General features: G+C 36.8%; 2 protein-coding genes across 2 annotated transcripts in view; one reads left to right on the forward strand and one right to left on the reverse strand.

The window, feature by feature from the left end:
• The first annotated feature begins 7477 nt into the window (after window positions 1-7477).
• The window catches only part of LOC144957781 (uncharacterized), a 19561-nt gene continuing 6941 nt past the window's right edge, over window positions 7478-20097 (forward strand). Inside the window, exons 1-4 of the mRNA XM_078889199.1 lie at window positions 7478-7666; window positions 13938-14060; window positions 15269-15459; window positions 18580-18780. Of these exons, the coding sequence (XP_078745325.1) occupies window positions 7626-7666; window positions 13938-14060; window positions 15269-15459; window positions 18580-18780 (556 nt within the window). The 5' untranslated portion in view covers window positions 7478-7625. The remainder of the gene's footprint in view (window positions 7667-13937; window positions 14061-15268; window positions 15460-18579; window positions 18781-20097) is intronic.
• On the reverse strand, window positions 8154-10930 carry LOC144958196 (uncharacterized). The gene is made up of 3 exons (XM_078890003.1): window positions 10888-10930; window positions 9340-9474; window positions 8154-9052 (listed from the first exon to the last, which is right to left on the reverse strand). The coding sequence occupies exons 1-3, from the start codon at window positions 10928-10930 to the stop codon at window positions 8154-8156; spliced, it is 1077 nt and encodes a 358-aa protein (XP_078746129.1).

Consider the following 20097-nt stretch of genomic DNA (forward strand, 5'->3'; position numbering starts at 1 on the left):
AAGAAATATATATATATATAAACGAATGAATGAACGAAAACTGTGTTAACCCTTTAAAGGCAAGACCAAATTATTCTCGGTTCTACAGAAATTGAATTTTAATATTAAAATAGTATATATAGACTATAGCAATCATTAGTGGGCGGAAACTGCACCCGGGATCGATCTCGGTCCCTTTGATTGTGAAGCGGGTGCTCTACCAATTGAGCTATCGGAACCCCTTCTCTCACCGTACTCAGGTGTAAAATGAGTACCGGGCCGTTTGTTTGCTTATTTCTAAGAGTTTTACGTCGCTTGCAACACATTTAGGTCATTTCAGCGCCATCAAAAATGAAGAAAATGGGAAAGTGGAAAAAATGACTTAGGTTTGAGAGTTTTTGCCAAGATGATAGTCATAGAGCACTTATAAAGCGCAATATCGTACTCACCGGCCAGGCGGATTGTCGTACCAATAAGGTCGCATGTTCAAACTCCATCACCGCTGCGAAAAATGTTTATTCTCTATTGTCTTCTGGCACTTTCTACTCACTTCATCTCTTGTTGTTACCAATATCCACTAAACGTGCCAAATCGTCTAAGAGCTGCTGTAGTATATTGGGTTATTCCATACGTCAAATAGACTAATTTAAAGTTAAATTGAGCAGGTAAATATGACGTTATTGTTTTCATTAACACATCATTCTCGTTAACCCCCACGCTAAAAACGACAACAACGACAACGACAACAACAACAACGACAACAACAACAACGACAACAACAACAACAACAACAACAACGACAACAACAACAACAACAACGACGACAACAACAACAACGACAACAACAACAACAACGACAACAACAACAACAACAACAACAACAACAATAACAAAACAATCGGAAAAACAAACAAGGAGAAAGAATACAATAACATCATCGGAAAACAATAATAACAACATCATCATCATCAATATAACAACAACAATAACAACAACAACAACAACAACAACAACAACAACAACAACAACAGCAACAGTACCTAAGACGACGACAACAACATCAAACAAACATCTTAAAATACGTTTCACATATTATTTTAGTTTCAACTTTAAGCATAGTTGAGTCCTTGGAAAAGCTCTTTACTCACATTCTCTCACCGTACTCAGGTGTAAAATGAGTACCTGGCCGTTAACAGCGTTGTCTTTGTCCGAAAAATTGTAACATCGCCTAACAGGCGTCATGTCCTGTCCTACATGTTAAATGTTGCTGTTGACCAGGGACCCCTTGTAAAGCGCTTGTAAATCCCCCCCCCCCCCCTCCCAACAATATACTGTTTGGAGGTGATGGGACACATTTGGATCGTAGCTTCTGTCACAGTAACTTGCAAAACCGATAGGGTTTGATCGTTGGTGGGGGGGGGGGGGGGGTCCGAATAGCTCAGGTGATAGAGCACTCGATATAGATTCAAACCCAAAAGGACCAAGGTCGATCCCCGATGCAGTCGAGATATTTTTCTGAACCTTCTGTCCACCCAACAGTGATTGGGTCGCTGAGTCTGGCGGAACGTATTTTTCGATTTACAAGCATCGTATTAAAAGGGTAGCAAGCAATTGCTATTGTTCGTTTCACGCTATAAAACCAGGATAAACTCCGGCGTCATGGGCCAAAATGGCTCTGTCACAGTAACTTCCAAAACATAAAAGGTTTTTCTTTTTTTCTTGGGGTCAGTGTTGTGGTTATTTTCTTAGCCCCTAACTGACCTCCCTTTTCAACTTCTTCGTCTCAGAAGTTGCTTTCCAGCGAAGCCATACGTCGAATACACAAACATAATATATGAAAGTACACACATCACGTTATTAACCCTCTTCATACCAACTATAGGAAAATCGTCACATTCTTTACGAAACAGCCAACATTTTTCTTATTCAAATTTCTCTTGTACATCATAAAATTTAAAGAAAATGAATAGTGTGGTGTAGAGCATGTTTAGCTTAAGAAATTATTGATCGCAAGAACTTATTGCAATTATGTTTAAGTGATAATAAAATATAATTTTTATGTTAGTTGGGTGTGAAGTTTAGGGGGAAATCCTGAAAATGGCCGGTAAGGAGAGAGTTAACTCACTCAACCCTAACAACGACTATATCCGTAGTTTCCCCGGATTACTTTTTACCCCATGCCTATTTATCATATTTTTCTGAGACAAATTATAGGCGAAGTATCAAAGCTAATGATTTTAGTTTTTACATAATAATGCTAGTTGAATAAAACTATCTCTGTTCATGCTCTATTTTGATATAATTTTTTTCCAGTTTTGAAATGTCTAGGATTGAGTGAGTTAATGTTTTTACGTAACACAATTCTAACATGAATCTTTGGCAAGTCAAGGTCCGTACTGGCGTCAAAGACAAATCACTTTTTTATACTTTTCGCCACCTTCTTTTATCGATATCGAGTAATTAAGGTGACTTCCAATTTAATAAAAATTCAAAAATAAATGTTTTTTTTTTTTTAAGTGCAAGCAATACGTTTCAACAGTCGTAACGTCACTTCCCTCATAATGACGCATGGTAACTTAGTAACTGGCTCTAAACTATCGGAACAATGGCGGACGCCCCTATGAAATATTTCTCCGACGATCATAAAAGCGTATCCAGAGGAATAAAAACCATTATGAATCTGATCATGTTTTTGACTTTTACATATTCTGATCACAAGACATATGAAAAGTTCTAGCCAGCATGAAGAATAAAAAGTATCGATTTTCTGTGTTTAGAACCACGATGCCGTTGCTGGGCGACGTGACATCAGACTATTGAATCCAATTGACAGAATGACATTGACGCCACTCAGCTCTTTGTTATTTTTAAAGCCAGCCATTTTTATGAGTAGCTAGATCTCATTTAAATTGTATAAAATCAGCCTATTATAAAAGTCCAAGGTTACACATTGTTTTGTGAGCTGGTACGATAAATCCGACTGGTGGATTGCCGCTATAGCCTCTGACCCGTGACACAGCAACATATAGTTGTCCGTGTGTCAAAACAGGTTGTGGTAAGAAAATCAACTGCGAAAATAAACCTGAAGTAGCAGACGTGAGCAGAGTTGAAAGACGATCCTGGGATCGAAAACTTAAGTTACAGTACTCTGGTGATCATGTTTGGCGGCGTTTTTTTTGCACCTCCGTTGGAGGTGTACAAAAACGCACCGTTTCTATGTTTTCATGCACCTCCGTTGGCGGTGCTGGTTGATAAATGAAAATGTTGCTGCTTGAAGCTCGAAGGAAACAATAACGATAAGTGTTGAATGTTAAGCCTAATTTTAATAGGCGAAGATGATTATTATTATTATTTTTTTTATTCATTACCAAAGAAGTTAAACCTGGGTATTATCCACACGAAACCATCACATTGAAAGCATCAAAGGGGCAATGATAATACTTGATGTCAGGAATAGATGACAACTGTTGAAAACTTAGTGTAGATCTGACATCCTTAAAGTAATTAAGTAGTTAAGTGAATACATTATTTCGAATGCAACGATTTGCGTAACAACGCCAAACTGACAACTTTTTACAGTGTCGAAATTGATTGTTTTTGAGAGTGTTAGTGTCGTCGGTACGTATTTTATGATATCTGTTAGACTTAACGAACTTTCAAACTGACTTTAAATTATAAAGGGAAATCAAGTTATCTGTTTATTTATCTGTAAAAAATACATTTCTAATTTTCAATTCTTTCAGTAGAGTTGTGCGCCGTATAATTTTTTTTATTGACTCAAATGGCACAATGTTCTCCATAAGGCTATATTTTTAAAAGAAAGGATATATATATATATATATATATATATATATATATATTATATATATATATATATATATGTATATATTCCTATTCTTACTTGCCTTTATTCCAATGCACTCAGAGTTAAATGCAGCAGTAAAGAAATTTTAAACTAAATTGAATTTAATGATCTGTTTTTCTTTGCAAAGTTACAGTCACGAACAGTCAGGGGTCTTTTTGGAGCGTAATTCATCAGATCTACCCCCCCCCCCCTACACCCTTTTGTTCTTTCCCCCACCTCCTAAAAAGTCATTCTGTCAGATCACCTTGCTCCAATTCTCCACTGATTTACACATTTATTATCGTTCAAGCGTGACGTCTAACCTCCTGCATTACATGCCTAAACTGTAACTGCCAGTGTGCCCTTCACAAAACAACTTTAGATATCGTAATATATAGATAGTATGCGCTTGGCTAAGAAGCTCATAACATTGCCATCCGGAAGTATAACGGACCAACACACAAACTGTGTGTAATCATGAACTTTTATAGTCAGGTTTATATAGTTCAGTGAGCATTACTCATAAACGCGGATGGAAAAAAAAAAAAAAAAAAAAAAAAAAAACAATAACAAAGACCTGAGTGACTTCATCTTCGAACTATCTATAGCTAAAACGTTAGCTTATAAACTCTCTGGTGGTGGGGGAAAAAAACCTGAGTGACGTCATCTTCGAACTATCTATAGATAGTATGCGCTTGGCTAAGAAGCTCATAACATTGCCATCCGGAAGTATAACGGACCAACACACAAAACATTGTGTAATCTTGAACTTTTATAGCCAGGTTAATACAGTTCAGTGAGCATTACTCATAAACGCGGATGGCAAAAAACAATAACAAAGACCTGAGTGACGTCAACTTCGAACTATCTATACCATTCTCTCTCAGTAAACAGTTCTTTCACCTCTAGGCACCCAAGATCTTAATCTTGTCTTTATATTTGAAATCCATGAATTCTTAGCATTAAGTCTCAGGTTTGAAAAGTTTTTGAGAAACATCTTGGAGAATCAAATTATATGAACGTGCACTTATTTGCAGGTCTGATAACCCTACTTGTTATGGGCCTATTCTTGTAATGGGAATTGACTCACACCAACACCAAAACATTGTCTATTATAACATCAAATGTTAAATAAAGGCCATTATTCTGAATTCCACTACCAGAACTGCGAATATATAATATACACGTAGTGTTAAATCTATCGATATCAATAAAATATTACAAGGTAAAAGTATTTTTTTTTCAGCGAAATTTTTGAAACCGCGTTTTGCTAGTATCTGGCGACATACTAAGTCAAACAATAATGATTTATTTACAAGGGATAATCTCCAATTGACCAGATTGCAGAATGTTAACGGTAAAGGTGTAGATACTATTATATATAAATGCCATTTGTTTAATTGCAATGATACGGATAAGTAGAAAAAAACTTAAAGAAAGATTTTAAAATGTAATGAAAGAAAAACAAAATAAATAGAAACAAAAATAAAAATAAAATAGAAAACGACGGAAAACTTGAAATATCGCCTATCTGTCGTCATGTTTTGCTCTATATATGTTATGCGTTTAGGGACCCCTTTTAAATCGCTCGCTTACAGTATGTTTAGTGGAAATTGCGCTAAATATAATCTCAAAATTAAGCGCTTTCGCAACGACAACATAAGATATCGTCGCCTAGGCATTCCATGAAGGAATATAGATAGATAACCCATCAAACAAGATGTCTGATGCCAACAGGAATCACCCATATTGTCCAATTGAGCAAATTAGGGGTTAATAATTTTGTCCAAGGAATAAAACGAAAGTCCCCTGACGAGGGGCTTGAACCCGGGACCTTCCCGATGACAGTGAAATGCCTTAACCACTCGGCCACTTCGTCCCCCCCCACCCCCTATAAAAGCACAAGTTGTTCGTAATGCATGCACTACATGGTATAGATAGTATGCGCTTGGATAAGAAGCTCACAACATTGTCATCCGGAATCATAACGGACCAACCCACAAAGCTCTGTGTAGCCATGGACTTTTATAGTCTAGATAAAACAGTTATATAAGAATTACTCATAAACGTGGATGGCAAAAAGCATTTACAAAGACCCGAGTGACGTCAACTACATTCTATCTATACATCAGGAATGGAGGCATCTAAAAGTGCATCTTTCTGTTTTCATTCTTGGAGAACAATTTTGATCATCAACCTTATTTTATAAAACAATAGATTGACAGAGAAAGAGCTTATCAAAGCCGATATGCCTTTTTAAAAACAAAAGAAAATCTCTCATATTCATTCCTATTCAATTCTGTTTGATACAGGCCACAATGTCAGCCCTGCTAAGTGTTCTGTTTTTGTTTTGTTCATTGGCAATCGTTATTATTATTTTTTTTAAAATTCTTTTGTATTTACTAATGGAAGAGAAAACGAAATATTTTGGTCTGTACTAACACACACGTATAAACACAGATACACTACTTCCACACACACACACACACACACACACACACACACACAAACAAACACATATCATGTCTGATTGCCATGTTAATGCCCGGGTTTACTTTTTGCCCCATTAATGTTTGATAACCATACCATTAGCCCTCCACACATTTTTATCGGTGATCTTACCATTCACATCACTACTTGAGTTGGGGTTTTTACGCTTGACATTAATGATGTGAATAAATACACATACACACACACCCACACCCACGCGCGCGCACACACACGCATAGAGAGAGAGAGAGAGAGAGAGAGAGAGAGAGAGAGAGAGAGAATGGGGTGAAGAGAAAAGAAGAGATATATGGATAGATGGTTGAAGGAAGGAGAGAAAGAGTGAGAAAGAGGGATAAAAAGCGAAAGAGTGATATGGAGGCGTAGAGAGAGAGAGAGAGAGAGAGAGAGAGAGAGAGAGAGAGAGGGGAGAGAGAGAGAGAGAATGGGGTGAAGTAAAAGAAGAGATATATGGATAGATAGTTGAAGGAAGGAGAGAAATAGAGAGAAATAGGGATAAAAAGCGAAAGAGACATATGGAGGAGTAGAGAGAGAGAGAGAGAGAGAGAGAGAGAGAGAGAGAGAGAAAGAAAAGGAGAGATGTAAAGATAGGTAGATCGAAAGATAGATAGATAGATAGATAGAGAGAAAGAGAGAGATAGTTTAAAATGAGAGAATGAGAGATAGAAATATAAGTAGATAGATAGATAGATGGAGAGAGAGAGAGAGAGAGAGAGAGAGAGAGAGAGAGAGAGAGAGTGTGTGCGTGCGTGTGGTTGTGTATGTGTGTGTCTGTGTGTGTATGTGTGAGAGAGAGGGAGAGAGAGAGAGCGCGAGGGTTGTCAATATATTAAAAAAAGAAAGGGGGGGGGGGGCAATGCTAAAATCTCTTCTTGGACAATAATTTGTGTCTGATCATGACAATACAATATCATATCGGATTTTGGCTAGATAAGAAAATGTTTGGTTTGAAGTCAAAATTGATCGAATTGGGATTTTAAATTATAAGAAAATTTAGCACAATCTATTAATAACGACATTTGTTGTTAGCATTTATTAGAATTCAAACTAAAAAACCAGTTTGACGCTAAAAGGTCACTCCAGCATAATACCGTTTTGAAACGGTCAGTTACATTTGAAAGTAACTCTTTTCTACTATGACGTTTTGAATATTTTGATGAAAACGGTCAGATGACTTGTTCAGTTGTTAATACTTCGATGGATTGATGTCAGCGTTACTGATGTGTGATGTATGGAATATTGGAGTGATGTTCAATTTAGTCTTCACTCATTAGGACTAAACAGTTACTGAAGGATGACTGGCGCTTTTGTGATAGATTTACTGTTGATTTCTGGGTAACGTAATATGTTTGTGGTAGATTTACTGTTGATTTCTGGGTAACGTAATATGTTTGTGGTAGATTTACTGTTGACTTCTGGGTAAAGGAATATGTTTGTGGTAGATTTACTGTTGATTTCTGGGTAACGTAATATGTTTGTGGTAGATTTACTGTTGACTTCTGGGTAAAGGAATATGTTTGTGGTAGATTTACTGTTGATTTCTGGGTAACGTAATATGTTTGTGATAGATTTACTGTTGATTTCTGGGTAAAGTATTATGTTTGTGGTAGATTTACTGTTGATTTCTGGGTAAAGTAATATGTTTGTGGTAGATTTACTGTTGATTTCTGGGTAAAGTAATATGTTTGTGGTAGATTTACTGTTGATTTCTGGGTAAAGGAATATGTTTGTGGTAGATTTACTGTTGATTTCTCGGTAAAGTAATATGTTTGTGATATATTTACTGTTGATTTCTGGGTAATGTAATATGATTGTGATAGATTTACTGTTGATTTTTCTGGGTAAAGTAATATGTTTGTGATAGATTTACTGTTGATTTCTGGGTAAAGTAATATGTTTGTGATATATTTACTGTTGATTTTTCTGGGTAAAGTAATATGAGTGTGATAGATTTACTGTTGATTTCTGGGTAAAGTAATATGTTTGTGATATATTTACTGTTGATTTCTGGGTAACGTAATGTTTGTGGTAGATTTACTGTTGATTTCTGGGTAAAGTAATATGATTGTGATAGATTTACTGTTGATATTTCTGGGTAAAGTAATATGTTTGTGATAGATTTACTGTTGATTTCTGGGTAAAGTAATATGTTTGTGGTAGATTTACTGTTGATTTCTGGGTAAAGTAATATGATTGTGGTAGATTTACTGTTGATTTCTGGGTAAAGTAATATGATTGTGGTAGATTTACTGTTGATTTCTGGGTAAAGTAATATGATTGTGATATATTTACTGTTGATTTCTGGGTAAAATAATATGATTGTGGTAGATTTACTGTTGATTTCTGGGTAAAGTAATATGATTGTGGTAGATTTACTGTTGATTTCTGGGTAAAGTAATATGATTGTGATAGATATACTGTTGATTTCTGGGTAAAGTAATATGTTTGTGGTAGATTTACTGTTGATTTCTGGGTAAAGTAATAAGTTTGTGGTAGATTTACTGTTGATTTCTGGGTAAAGTAATATGATTATGATAGATTTACTGTTGATTTCTGGGTAAAGTAATATGTTTGTGGTAGATTTACTGTTGATTTCTGGGTAAAGTAATATGATTGTGATAGATTTACTGTTGATTTCTGGGTAAAGTAATAAGTTTGTGGTAGATTTACTGTTGATTTCTGGGTAAAGTAATATGTTTGTGGTAGATTTACTGTTGATTTCTGGGTAAAGTAATATATGATTGTGATAGATTTACTGTTGATTTCTGGGTAAAGTAATAAGTTTGTGGTAGATTTACTGTTGATTTCTGGGTAAAGTAATATGTTTGTGGTAGATTTACTGTTGATTTCTGGGTAAAGTAATATGTTTGTGGTAGATTCACTGTTGATTTCTGGGTAAAGTAATATGATTGTGATATATTTACTGTTGATTTCTGGGTAAAGTAATATGATTGTGATAAATTTACTGTTGATTTCTGGGTAAAGTAATATGTTTGTGGTAGATTTACCGTTGATTTCTGGGTAAAGTAATATGTTCGTGGTAGATTTACTGTTGATTTCTGGGTAAAGTAATATGTTTGTGGTAGATTTACTGTTGATTTCTGGGTAAAGTAATATGATTGTGATATATTTACTGTTGATTTCTGGGTAAAGTAATATGATTGTGATAGATTTACTGTTGATTTCTGGGTAAAGTAATATGTTTGTGGTAGATTTACTGTTGATTTCTGGGTAAAGTAATATGATTGTGATAGATTTACTGTTGATTTCTGGGTAAAGTAATATGTTTGTGGTAGATTTACTGTTGATTTCTGGGTAAAGTAATATGTTTGTGGTAGATTTTCTGTTGATTTCTGGGTAAAGTAATATGTTTGTGGTAGATTTACTGTTGATTTCTGGGTAAAGTAATATGTTTGTGGTAGATTTTCTGTTGATTTCTGGGTAAAGTAATATGTTTGTGGTAGATTTACTGTTGATTTCTGGGTAAAGTAATATGATTGTGATAGATATACTGTTGATTTCTGGGTAAAGTAATATGATTTGTGAATATGATTTACTGTTGATTTCTGGGTAAAGTAATATGTTTGTGGTAGATTTACTGTTGATTTCTGGGTAAAGTAATATGTTTGTGGTAGATTTACTGTTGATTTCTGGGTAACGCAATATGTAATGATTTTGTTTTTATTTTTATTCCATAATCATGCTTTTTTAACATTGTGTTTTTATCACTGTGCAGAATTTACAAAGTCTCTTCTTGTTCTTTTTCTTGTTGTCGTCGTCGTTGTTGTTGTTGTTGTTCCTTTTCTCCTTCTCTTCTTCTTCTTCTTCTTCTTCTTCTTCTTCTTCTTCTTCTTCTTCTTTTTCTTCTTCTTCTTCTTCTTCTTCTTCTTCTCTTCTTCTTCTTCTTCTTCTTCTACTTCTTCTTCTTCTTCTTTTCTTCTTCTTCTTTATACTCTTCTTCTTCTTCTTCTACTCTCTTCTTCTTCTTTTCTTCTTCTTCTTCTCTTCTTTCTTCTTCTTCTTCTTCTTCTTCTTCTTCTTCTTCTTCTTCTTCTTCTTTCTTCTTCTTCTTCTTCTTCTTCTTCTTCTTCTTCTTCTTCTTCTTCTCTCTCTATCTCTCTTCTTCTTCTACTCTTTCTACTACTTTACTACTATCTACTACTACTACTACTACTTACTATACTACTACTATATACTACTACACTAACTACCTACTACCTACTACTCCTACTACTACTTTTTCTTCCTTTCTCTCTCTCCTCTTCCTCTTCCTCCTCCTCCTTCTCCTCCTTCTCTTCTTCTTCTTCTTCTTCTACTACTACTACTACTACTACTACTACTACTACTACTACTACTACTACTACTACTACTACCACTACCACTACTCCTACTACTACTTTTTCTTCCTTTCTCTCTCTCCTCTTCCTCTTCCTCCTCCTCCTTCTCCTCCTCCTCCTTCTCTTCTTCTTCTTCTTCTTCTTCTTCTTCTTCTTCTTCTTCTTCTTCTACTAATGAAATGTATAAAGAAGGATTATTGATAAAGGTAAACACCTAACCATCCCAATCATTTAACACTGCTGCTATGTGGTCTAGTGGCATGATTCTCGCCTTCGAACCTTAAGTCCAGGGTTCGAAACCCACTAGAAAGGTGCATAGTTGAGTCCTTGGGAAAAGTCTCTTTTCTCACATCCTCTCATCGTACTCAGGTAAGAATTGAGTAACTGGCCGTAAAACAGCGTTGTATTTTTGTCGGAAAATATTGTAATATCGTTTAACGGACGTCATGTCTTGTTCTAAATGTTAGATGTTGCTGTTGGCTTGAGGCCCCTTGTAAAGCACTTTGAGCAAATGTAGTGAATGTTGCGCAATATAAATGCTCTATTAAAATGAGGTGATTAGAGAATTGTGAAAGATAATAGAAAACGAAAATAAAAAAAAGAGATTGAAGTCATGGAGATCAAACCTGAGAACGGACCAATACTGCAGTCGAGCCCTCCGCCATTCATAAAAAGTAATTTTAAACGTAATGTCTCTTCTGAACATCGTCTATCTACACTATTTTATTACCAGAACCAGGCCAATAATCCAACAGGTAAGCGACCCAGCCAGTTGATTGGTCTAATGTTCGAGTCCCGATATGAGGGTCGCAAAGTTATGTTCTTGGGAAATGGTTTTATTACTCACATTCTCTCACCGTAATCGTGTGTAGAATGAATATCTGCAGTTGACAGCGTTGTCTCCTAGGAGGAAAATGGGAAACCGTGTTATCACCTTTACAATGGGTCACGTCTCAGCCTATCACCTTTACAATGGGTCACGTCTCATCCTATCACCTTTACAATGGGTCACGTCTCATCCAATCACCTTTACAATGGGTCACGCCTCATCCCATCACCTTTACAATGGGTCACGTCTCATCCTATCACCTTTACAATGGGTCACGTCTCAGCCTATCACCTTTACAATGGGTCACGTCTCAACCTATCACCTTTACAATGGGTCACGTTTCATCCTGTATTTTTAGAGTTTCTGTTGAATGTAAAACACATTGTCAAAATAAATAACAATGTGAAATTAAATGGAATGTAAGCTTCAATTTAATATACGAAAACAGATAAAATGGACGTTTCGGGTTTCCCCTTCAATCAACAAAACAGGATGATTGAAACACGACAGACGATTGAGATAATGTAGTGGTGGCGTTGTTAAGATCTCAACAACGCCACTACCACATTAGCCAAGCGCACACTATCTATACTGGTTTGTAGTAGCGTACCTCCAATGTCATTTCATTAATTAACTCTGCTTCGGAAGTCTTCCCCCGCTCTAAGAACTGTTTCATAGCCACCTGCAAGTTTAGTTACTGGATAGTGGAGGACGTTGTGATCGCTGGTCTCTGTAGACCCTACTACTGGTCAACCGATGCCTTCTCTACTCGTTAGACAAAAATAGCTTTTATTTAGCGCAAAATCCACTAAACGTGCTCAAAGCGCTTTGCAAGGGGTCCCTGTCCAACAGCAACATATAACATATAGGACAAAACCTGACGCCTGAAAGGCGATTTTATAAACATTTTTTTGACGTTTTGACGTCATAACTTCTACTTTTCTGGTTCCTAACTCGTTGGAATGTGTATGTAACCAGTCCTTCCGAGGATTGCTGATGAATAGGTCACATAATTTTGAATCATCAAGTGGCATAACTATTTTAGTAGCAGGATGTATTATTTTTTGTAAATGACCTTTATATAGGGAATGAGATTAGCGGAAGAGTAGCGTCCTTTGATTGGACGTCACCGTACAGAGAGAACGTCAATTTGGTTCTGAAGTGTCTCAAGCCGCTTTCACCGGAACCGAGGACGATAGACGCATAAGCACAACCAACATGACGTTCTCTCTCTAATAAATTTTCCGCCATGACGTCACAGACTATGGGTGACGGCCAATCAAGGGACGCTACTCTTCCGCTAATCTCATTCCCTATAGCGCAATATCCACTAAATGTGCTCAAAGCGCTTTACAAGGGGTCCCAAGTCAACAGCAACTTTCATCATGTAGGACGGGACATGACGCCTGTTAGGCGATATTACAATTTTTCGGACAAAGACAACGCTGTTAACGAACAGGTACTAATTTTACACCTGAGTACCGTGAGAGAATGTGAGTAAAGAGCCTTTTCCAAGGACTCAACTATGCGCCGATCGCGAGGCTCGAACCTAGGACCTTCGGAACCCCAAAGCGAGTGTCATACCACTAGACCACATAGCCGCAGGTTGCTCTAAGAATAAGAGGTCGGAAAAGAGTGAAGATGCATGCTCTAAATTGACGACTAGCGTAGCCTATAGATAGTTCGAAGACGACGCCACCCAGGTCTTTGTTATTGTTTTTGACCATCCGCGTTTATGAGTAATAATGTTTGTATTCAGTCCTCCGGAAGAAAAGTTTTACACTTCCTATGAGATTGGAACCAGTTTTTTTTTACATTACACTTTTCTTTCCTATAGATAGTTCGAAGATGACGTCACACAGGTCTTTGTTATTGTTTTTTTTTGCCATCCGCGTTTATGAGTAATGCTCACTGAACTGTATTAACCCGACTATAAACGTTCATGGATACACACAGTTTTGTGTGTTGGTCCGTTATACTTCCGGATGGCAATGTTATGAGCTTCTTAGCCAAGCGCATACTATCTATATATTTAGACTAGAAAATAAGATACCATCACTCTTAAACCAGAAGATCCTCTACACAATGCTTCTATTCAGTCCTCCGGAAGACAAGTTTTACACTTCCTATGAGATTGGAACCAGTTTTTGTTTTTGACATTACATTTGTCTTTCCTATTTGTGACCCGTCATCTCAAAACGGTATTATGTCGGGATAGACCAGATGCTAAAAAGTCAAATTATAGTTAAACAGGTCAAAAATATGAAACTTTGGTATTTAGCACAGTAAAATATGACATTCCTTCTCCTCTATAAAGCATATAAACTCAAGTTAAACAAGATATTTCTGGCTACATATTTCATTTTTAGCATCTTAATCATCCAGACTTAATACCGTTTTGAGACTAGGGGTCACATTTCTTCAATCTTTGTCACGTTAGGTGTGTTCTGTACGTCATGGGAGATGGCGATGGGTATACCATTCCCGGGTTTGAAACAATTGGGTTTGTCGATACTGATGTGGAGTATTACTTGTACTTCTCGCTGGAGTCGTACAATGCCAAGTAAGTGTTGTGGGTGATGAAAGAGATGTTGATGATGATGATGATGATGATGATGATGATGATGATGATGATGATGATGATGATGATGATGATGATGATGATTGTCATGGTCTCAAGTGAGTAAAGAGCTACTCGACTATGCATAAAGATATGTAGAATGAGGCCCCGGAATTTACTAGTTACTATACTGAAAAACAATTAACGATTTGTTTAAGATGAAATAAAAAGAAAGATGAAATTTAATTAAAAGAGATAAATAGTGATTGTGGCAGTTACAAATAGAAACGTGAATAACTTATGATGAGATAATGTCAGGTTCGTCAGATTACGTTTCCAGGCAGGTGACAGGCGTGGGTTCTATATTCCTCCGATAACGGGCTCAGGCTCGTAAAGTTCCACTTCCAGGCAGTTGGGAAGGGGTCATTCAGGTATTTCTTCGACAGCGGGCTCAGGTTTGATCCTTAAAATGTTTAGGATTACACCGTCAAAGGTAAAAGCTCCGGCGTCTTGATGGTGGAGATAAAATATCCACAAAGTAGCAAAAGATAAAAATCTTCAAATATATATGAGGAATGGAGCAACTGGCCGTCCGGCATAGATTATAGAGAGAAGTGAGTGTAGAATGTTAGACCTATCAGCTTTTATAATAAGTGGCTACGTGACAGAATGTAGAACGAAAACTATTCACTAATTAGAAATTAATTCGAGGGAAGGCTATAAAAGGAAGACGATCTAATATGAGAAGGTAAAGTTTATCTAAGCCTACCGAAATATAACTGGAGTGAGATGAATTCAGTTCTTAATAAAATAAAATTTAATAAGATAATTGTGAACAACCTTTACTGTGACACCCCCCACCCACGTTTAAAATATACTCTTTTACCATTATGGGAAAGATAGATTTTACAAACGGAAGTAATTTTACTATCATGATACTCGAGCGTTAATCCATTGTTATGATTTTTGCAACAATTAAATTATTTATTAACTAGACATGGAAATGTTTATACTAACGTATAATAATAAACAATATAACAATAAACCATAAATTCAAAATTGGATTCAAACAACATAAGTTGTAACCTTATAACAGTTAAAGCACGTTGTACCAAATTTCTTTGTTTAAAACCACACTGCTTGCTGTTGCCGGGCGACTGGACACCAGACTTGAATCCAATTGTTAAATGACTAAATCATTCTGTTCACAGGGACGCCAAAGAGATTTGCCTGACTCTCTCTTCAAATTACCCAGGACTGACTCGCTACTTGCCTCCAAATCACGACGAGGCTATGATGGCTTTTTACACGGTCAGTGAAATAATCATGGGAGATTTCTGGTTTCCGGCCAAACGGCTCCAAACCACCATCAGCCCGGTACAGATTGGTTTTGGTGTCAAGCGTAAGTACGTAGCAGCTATGTACCGATTTTTTGTCCGAGCGAACTTCAAGGTGTGTCACAAATTCAACGTTTTGATTGATCGACAAATCTACTGATTTAATATATATATATATAATATATATATATATATATATATATATATATATATATATATATATATATGTGGGTGATTTAGATAATAATTCTTTTTAAATCTAAGTCGAAATTAATTATGACAATTACAACATTTTACACTTCACATTGGGGGCAGCGTGGCTCAGCGGTACGGTCTTTGCTTCAACAAGATATGAAGTGAGTAGAAAAGTGCCAGAAGACAATAGAGAATAAAAATTATTTTCGCGGCGGTGGTGGGGTTTGAACCTGCGACCTTATTGGTACGACAACTCCGCCTGGCAGGTGAGAGCGTGGCTCTACCGTGTGAGCTATCCACGAACACAACAATATTCGTTTCAAACCCAAAGTCATTTCTAGATCCCTCTCTCACCCACTTCTTGAGATCGCCGATTCGTTCGCCACCATCGCGAAGTAATTTTGACCAGCAGTTAAGCTTAATAGCCAATATTCTCATCACAAACATATAACATAGAAACGATTGAGACATTGAGTATGCTCCGGTGTATGGGGTGAATTTTTAATTCAGAAAAGTGAGTGGAGCAGGCACTTATGTTGGTAACAACAAGATATGAAGTGAGTAGAAAAGTGCCAGAAGACAATAGAGAATAAAAATTATTTTCGCGGCGGTGGTGGGGTTTGAACCTGCGACCTTATTGGTACGACAACTCCGCCTGGCAGGTGAGAGCGTGGCTCTACCGTGTGAGCTATCCACGAACACAAAAATATTCGTTTCAAACCCAAAGTCATTTCTAGATCCCTCTCTCACCCACTTCTTGAGATCGCCGATTCGTTCGCCACCATCGCGAAGTAATTTTGACCAGCAGTTAAGCTTAATAGCCAATATTCTCATCACAAACATATAACATAGAAACGATTGAGACATTGAGTATGCTCCGGTGTATGGGGTGAATTTTTAATTCAGAAAAGTGAGTGGAGCAGGCACTTATGTTGGTAACAACAAGATATGAAGTGAGTAGAAAAGTGCCAGAAGACAATAGAGAATAAAAATTATTTTCGCGGCGGTGGTGGGGTTTGAACCTGCGACCTTATGGTAGTACGACAACTCCGCCTGGCAGTGAGAGCGTGGCTCTACCGTGTGAGCTATCCACGAACACAAAAATATTCGTTCAAACCCAAAGTCATTCTAGATCCCTCTCTCACCCACTTCTTGAGATCGCCGATTCGTTCGCCACCATCGCGAAGTAATTTTGACCAGCAGTTAAGCTTAATAGCCAATATTCTCATCACAAACATATAACATAGAAACGATTGAGACATTGAGTATGCTCCGGTGTATGGGTGAATTTTAATTCAGAAAAGTGAGTGGAGCAGGCACTTATGTTGGTAACAACAAGATATGAAGTGAGTAGAAAAGTGCCAGAAGACAATAGAGAATAAAAATTATTTTCGCGGCGGTGGTGGGGTTTGAACCTTTGCTTCGTACCCGAAAGGTACCGAGTTCGATCAAAGGCCGCTGCGCTGTGTGGCCTTGAGCAAGTCACCTCACCCTAGCTCAAATTGCGCCGCTGCACGGCGGCTGACGCCTCGGTTATTCCAGTCTTCCCTTGGAATTTACCCTAGAGACAAATTCCCTCTATGGGATGAATAAAGGGAATTAAATTTAATTTTTCATTAAAATTTTCTATTATTTTAAACAAAGAATAGACGTAAAATTCCTTTTTCTTTGTCTTATACACCGAGAACACACACACACAAACACACACACACACAACATATATATAATATATATATATTATATATATATTATATATAATCGCCCCAATTCTAGCAAAATCTGATGTTGAAAAATGGATATCAAGTTAAAATTATTAAAAAATTGATATTTAATTGTTTCCCACACATGTAAACTGTATTTGTCCTCAAAATAATCAACTTTATCAAAGTCTTATTCTATTGGACTATAAGTTCAACATTCAGCGTCTAAATCACCGCTTTGTATCGGAAGGTCCTGGGTTCGAGTCTCGAGCCACTTTTAGTTGAATCTCTGGAAAAGATCTTTATTCACATTCTCTCACCGTACCATTGTGTAAAATGAGTACATGTCCGTTAATAGCGTTGTCTCTGTCGAAAAGAAATTTTATTATTGCCTTACAGGCGTCATGTCTCGTCCAACATGTTAAGTGTTGCTGCTGGTTAGGAACCCCCTGAAAAGCGCTTTGAGCAAATTTAGTTGTTATTGTTTTTCGCCGTTCATTTTATGAGTAGTTCTCTCTAAATTGTATTAACAAGACTATAAACGTTTAAGGTCACACATAGTTTTCTGTGCTGATACGTTATATCCTGATGTTGGATGTTATGAGTTGTTTTTTTTTCATCAAATAAACGCATAACATCAATTAACTGCTTTGAAGCCCTTAATAGGCTTCAACAGTCGTAACGTCACTTCCCTCGTAATGACGCATGGTAACTTAATAACTGGCTCTAAACTATTGGAACAATTGCGGACGCCCTTATGAAATATTTCTCCGACAAGCATAAAAGCGTATCCAGAGGGAAATAAAAACAACATTATAAATTTGATCGTGTTTTGACTTTTACACATTTTGATCACAAGACATATGAAAAGTTCTGGCAAGCATGAAGAATAAAAAGTAGCGATTTTCTTTGTTTAGAACCACGATGACCGCCTTTGCTGGGCGACGTGACATCAGACTATTGAATCCAATGGGAGCGATCTATATTCCCTTTCCATGTGCTCGAGGTCATTGGTCACATTGCAAAATGTGGTCAAAGTGACCCACATAGTGAAAAGTGCTCACAGCTTTCGAAATATCTAACATCACGATTGGCCATTTTGTTCTGTTTGACACATGTGTATGTTTACAACTTTTATAAACAAAGCAGCGTGTTTACATTTTTAAAAAGAAATATCCAATCGTTGGACAGCAACAAATCATGTGATCGATGACTAGGTTGGACGAAAACATGAATATAGATCGCTCCCGTTGATTCAGCATTTTTTTGGGGGCTGGGGTTTCTCTTCAGCGTTTGTCTGGCAGGACAACCAAGTCATTGACGAACAGTTTTGGATGACTTGGATTGACGAGGCTACGGGCATACAACATCGGGAACCTGACGGTACTGGCAAGTGCTTGATTCTGACCACCCCATGGGATGGATCTTCAAACGAACGTTTTCTGGCGGACGTCAAATGTCAGACAACGATGGCCAGGGTCATCTGTGGAGGTATTGATATTGTGCTATAGATAGTATGAAGACGACGTCACTCAGGTCTTTGTTTTTTTTTTTTTTTTTTTTTTTTTTTTTTTGCATTTTTAAAATATTAACCTGACTATTAACGTTCATGGTTACACACATTTTTGTGTGTTGATCCGTTGTATTTCCGGATGGCAATGTTATGAGCTTCTTAGCCAAGCGCATACTATCTATAGATGGTTTGAAGACGACGTCACTCATCTCTTTGTTATTGCCTTTTGACATCCGCGTTTATGAGTAATTCTCACTAAACAGTATAAACCAGATAATAAACGTTCAAGGTTGCACATAGTTTTGTGTGTTGGAAGACAGTATGCGCTTGGCTAAGAAGCTCACAACATTGCCATCAGGAAGTTTAACGGACCAACACACAAAACTATATGGTACCTTGATCGTTTATAGTTTATTTCTTCTATCCAACCTTTGTTTGTGATCCATCTTTTCGCTCTTCATTGTACTTTTTCGAGGGTGTTTATACCATACCGTGACCAATGGAAACAGTTAACAACATGAATGGAGAGAGCAGCTATACTTATCGACCATGACTGAATCACACAATTCTCAGCAAGCGTCATTCGTACTGCTAAGGCTTACTACTACTACTACTACAACAACTACTACTACTACTACTATTACTACTACTACTACTACTACTACTACTAGTACTACTACTACTACTACTACTACTACTACTACTACTACTACTACTACTACTACTACAACTACTACTACTACTACTACTACTACTACTACTACTACTATTATTACCATAAAATGTGTGTGATACAGTTTATATTATGAATTTTGTTATATTATAGTCATTTTCAAAAGAAACTAGACAGTTTGTATTTCCTATTATCTCACATAAGAGAAAAGAAAGTGGTACGTGGTATATATCTTAAAGAAGTAGGCATTTTAAAAATGTTTTTATGTATCGTTTGTTTTTGTTTGTTTTTAAGGGTTTTACAGCGCTTGTAACACAGTTAGATGATATCAGCACCTGTAAAAAAAGGAAGAAAATTGGATAGAAAAATTTTCTAGAATAACAATTAAAGCACCCAAGAAATAAGGCTAAGGGAATTGGTTCAAATATGGAACAGATGTAGATAACAAGAGCATGCGATTAGTGTACTTAGATAGAGATCAGATATCTCTCATCCTGACACAGGCACAGGTCCCTGTAAGAGGAATACATTCAAATGTTCACAAATCATAAAATATATGTTAAACAAAAGATAATACATCAGTGAGATGATTTACAAGACAAAAGATATCAGCTGCCAAACT

Source organism: Berghia stephanieae, chromosome 12 (genome assembly GCF_034508935.2).
Source record: "Berghia stephanieae isolate SIO BIC M18660-M18661 chromosome 12, UCSD_Bste_1.3, whole genome shotgun sequence".
NCBI lineage: Eukaryota > Metazoa > Mollusca > Gastropoda > Nudibranchia > Aeolidiidae > Berghia > Berghia stephanieae.

Excerpts from the sequence above, each read along its gene's own strand:
- LOC144958196 (XM_078890003.1), bottom strand. The coding sequence starts at position 10,930 with ATGCCACTAGACCACATAGCAGCAGTGTTAAATGATTGGGATG. Across the intron at positions 9,475-10,887 it reads AGTGTTAAATGATTGGGATG|AAATCAACAGTAAATATATC; the intron begins GTTAGGTGTTTA and ends TACTTTACCCAG. Across the intron at positions 9,053-9,339 it reads ACTTTACCCAGAAATCAACG|AAATCAACAGTAAATCTACC; the intron begins GTAAATCTACCA and ends TACTTTACCCAG.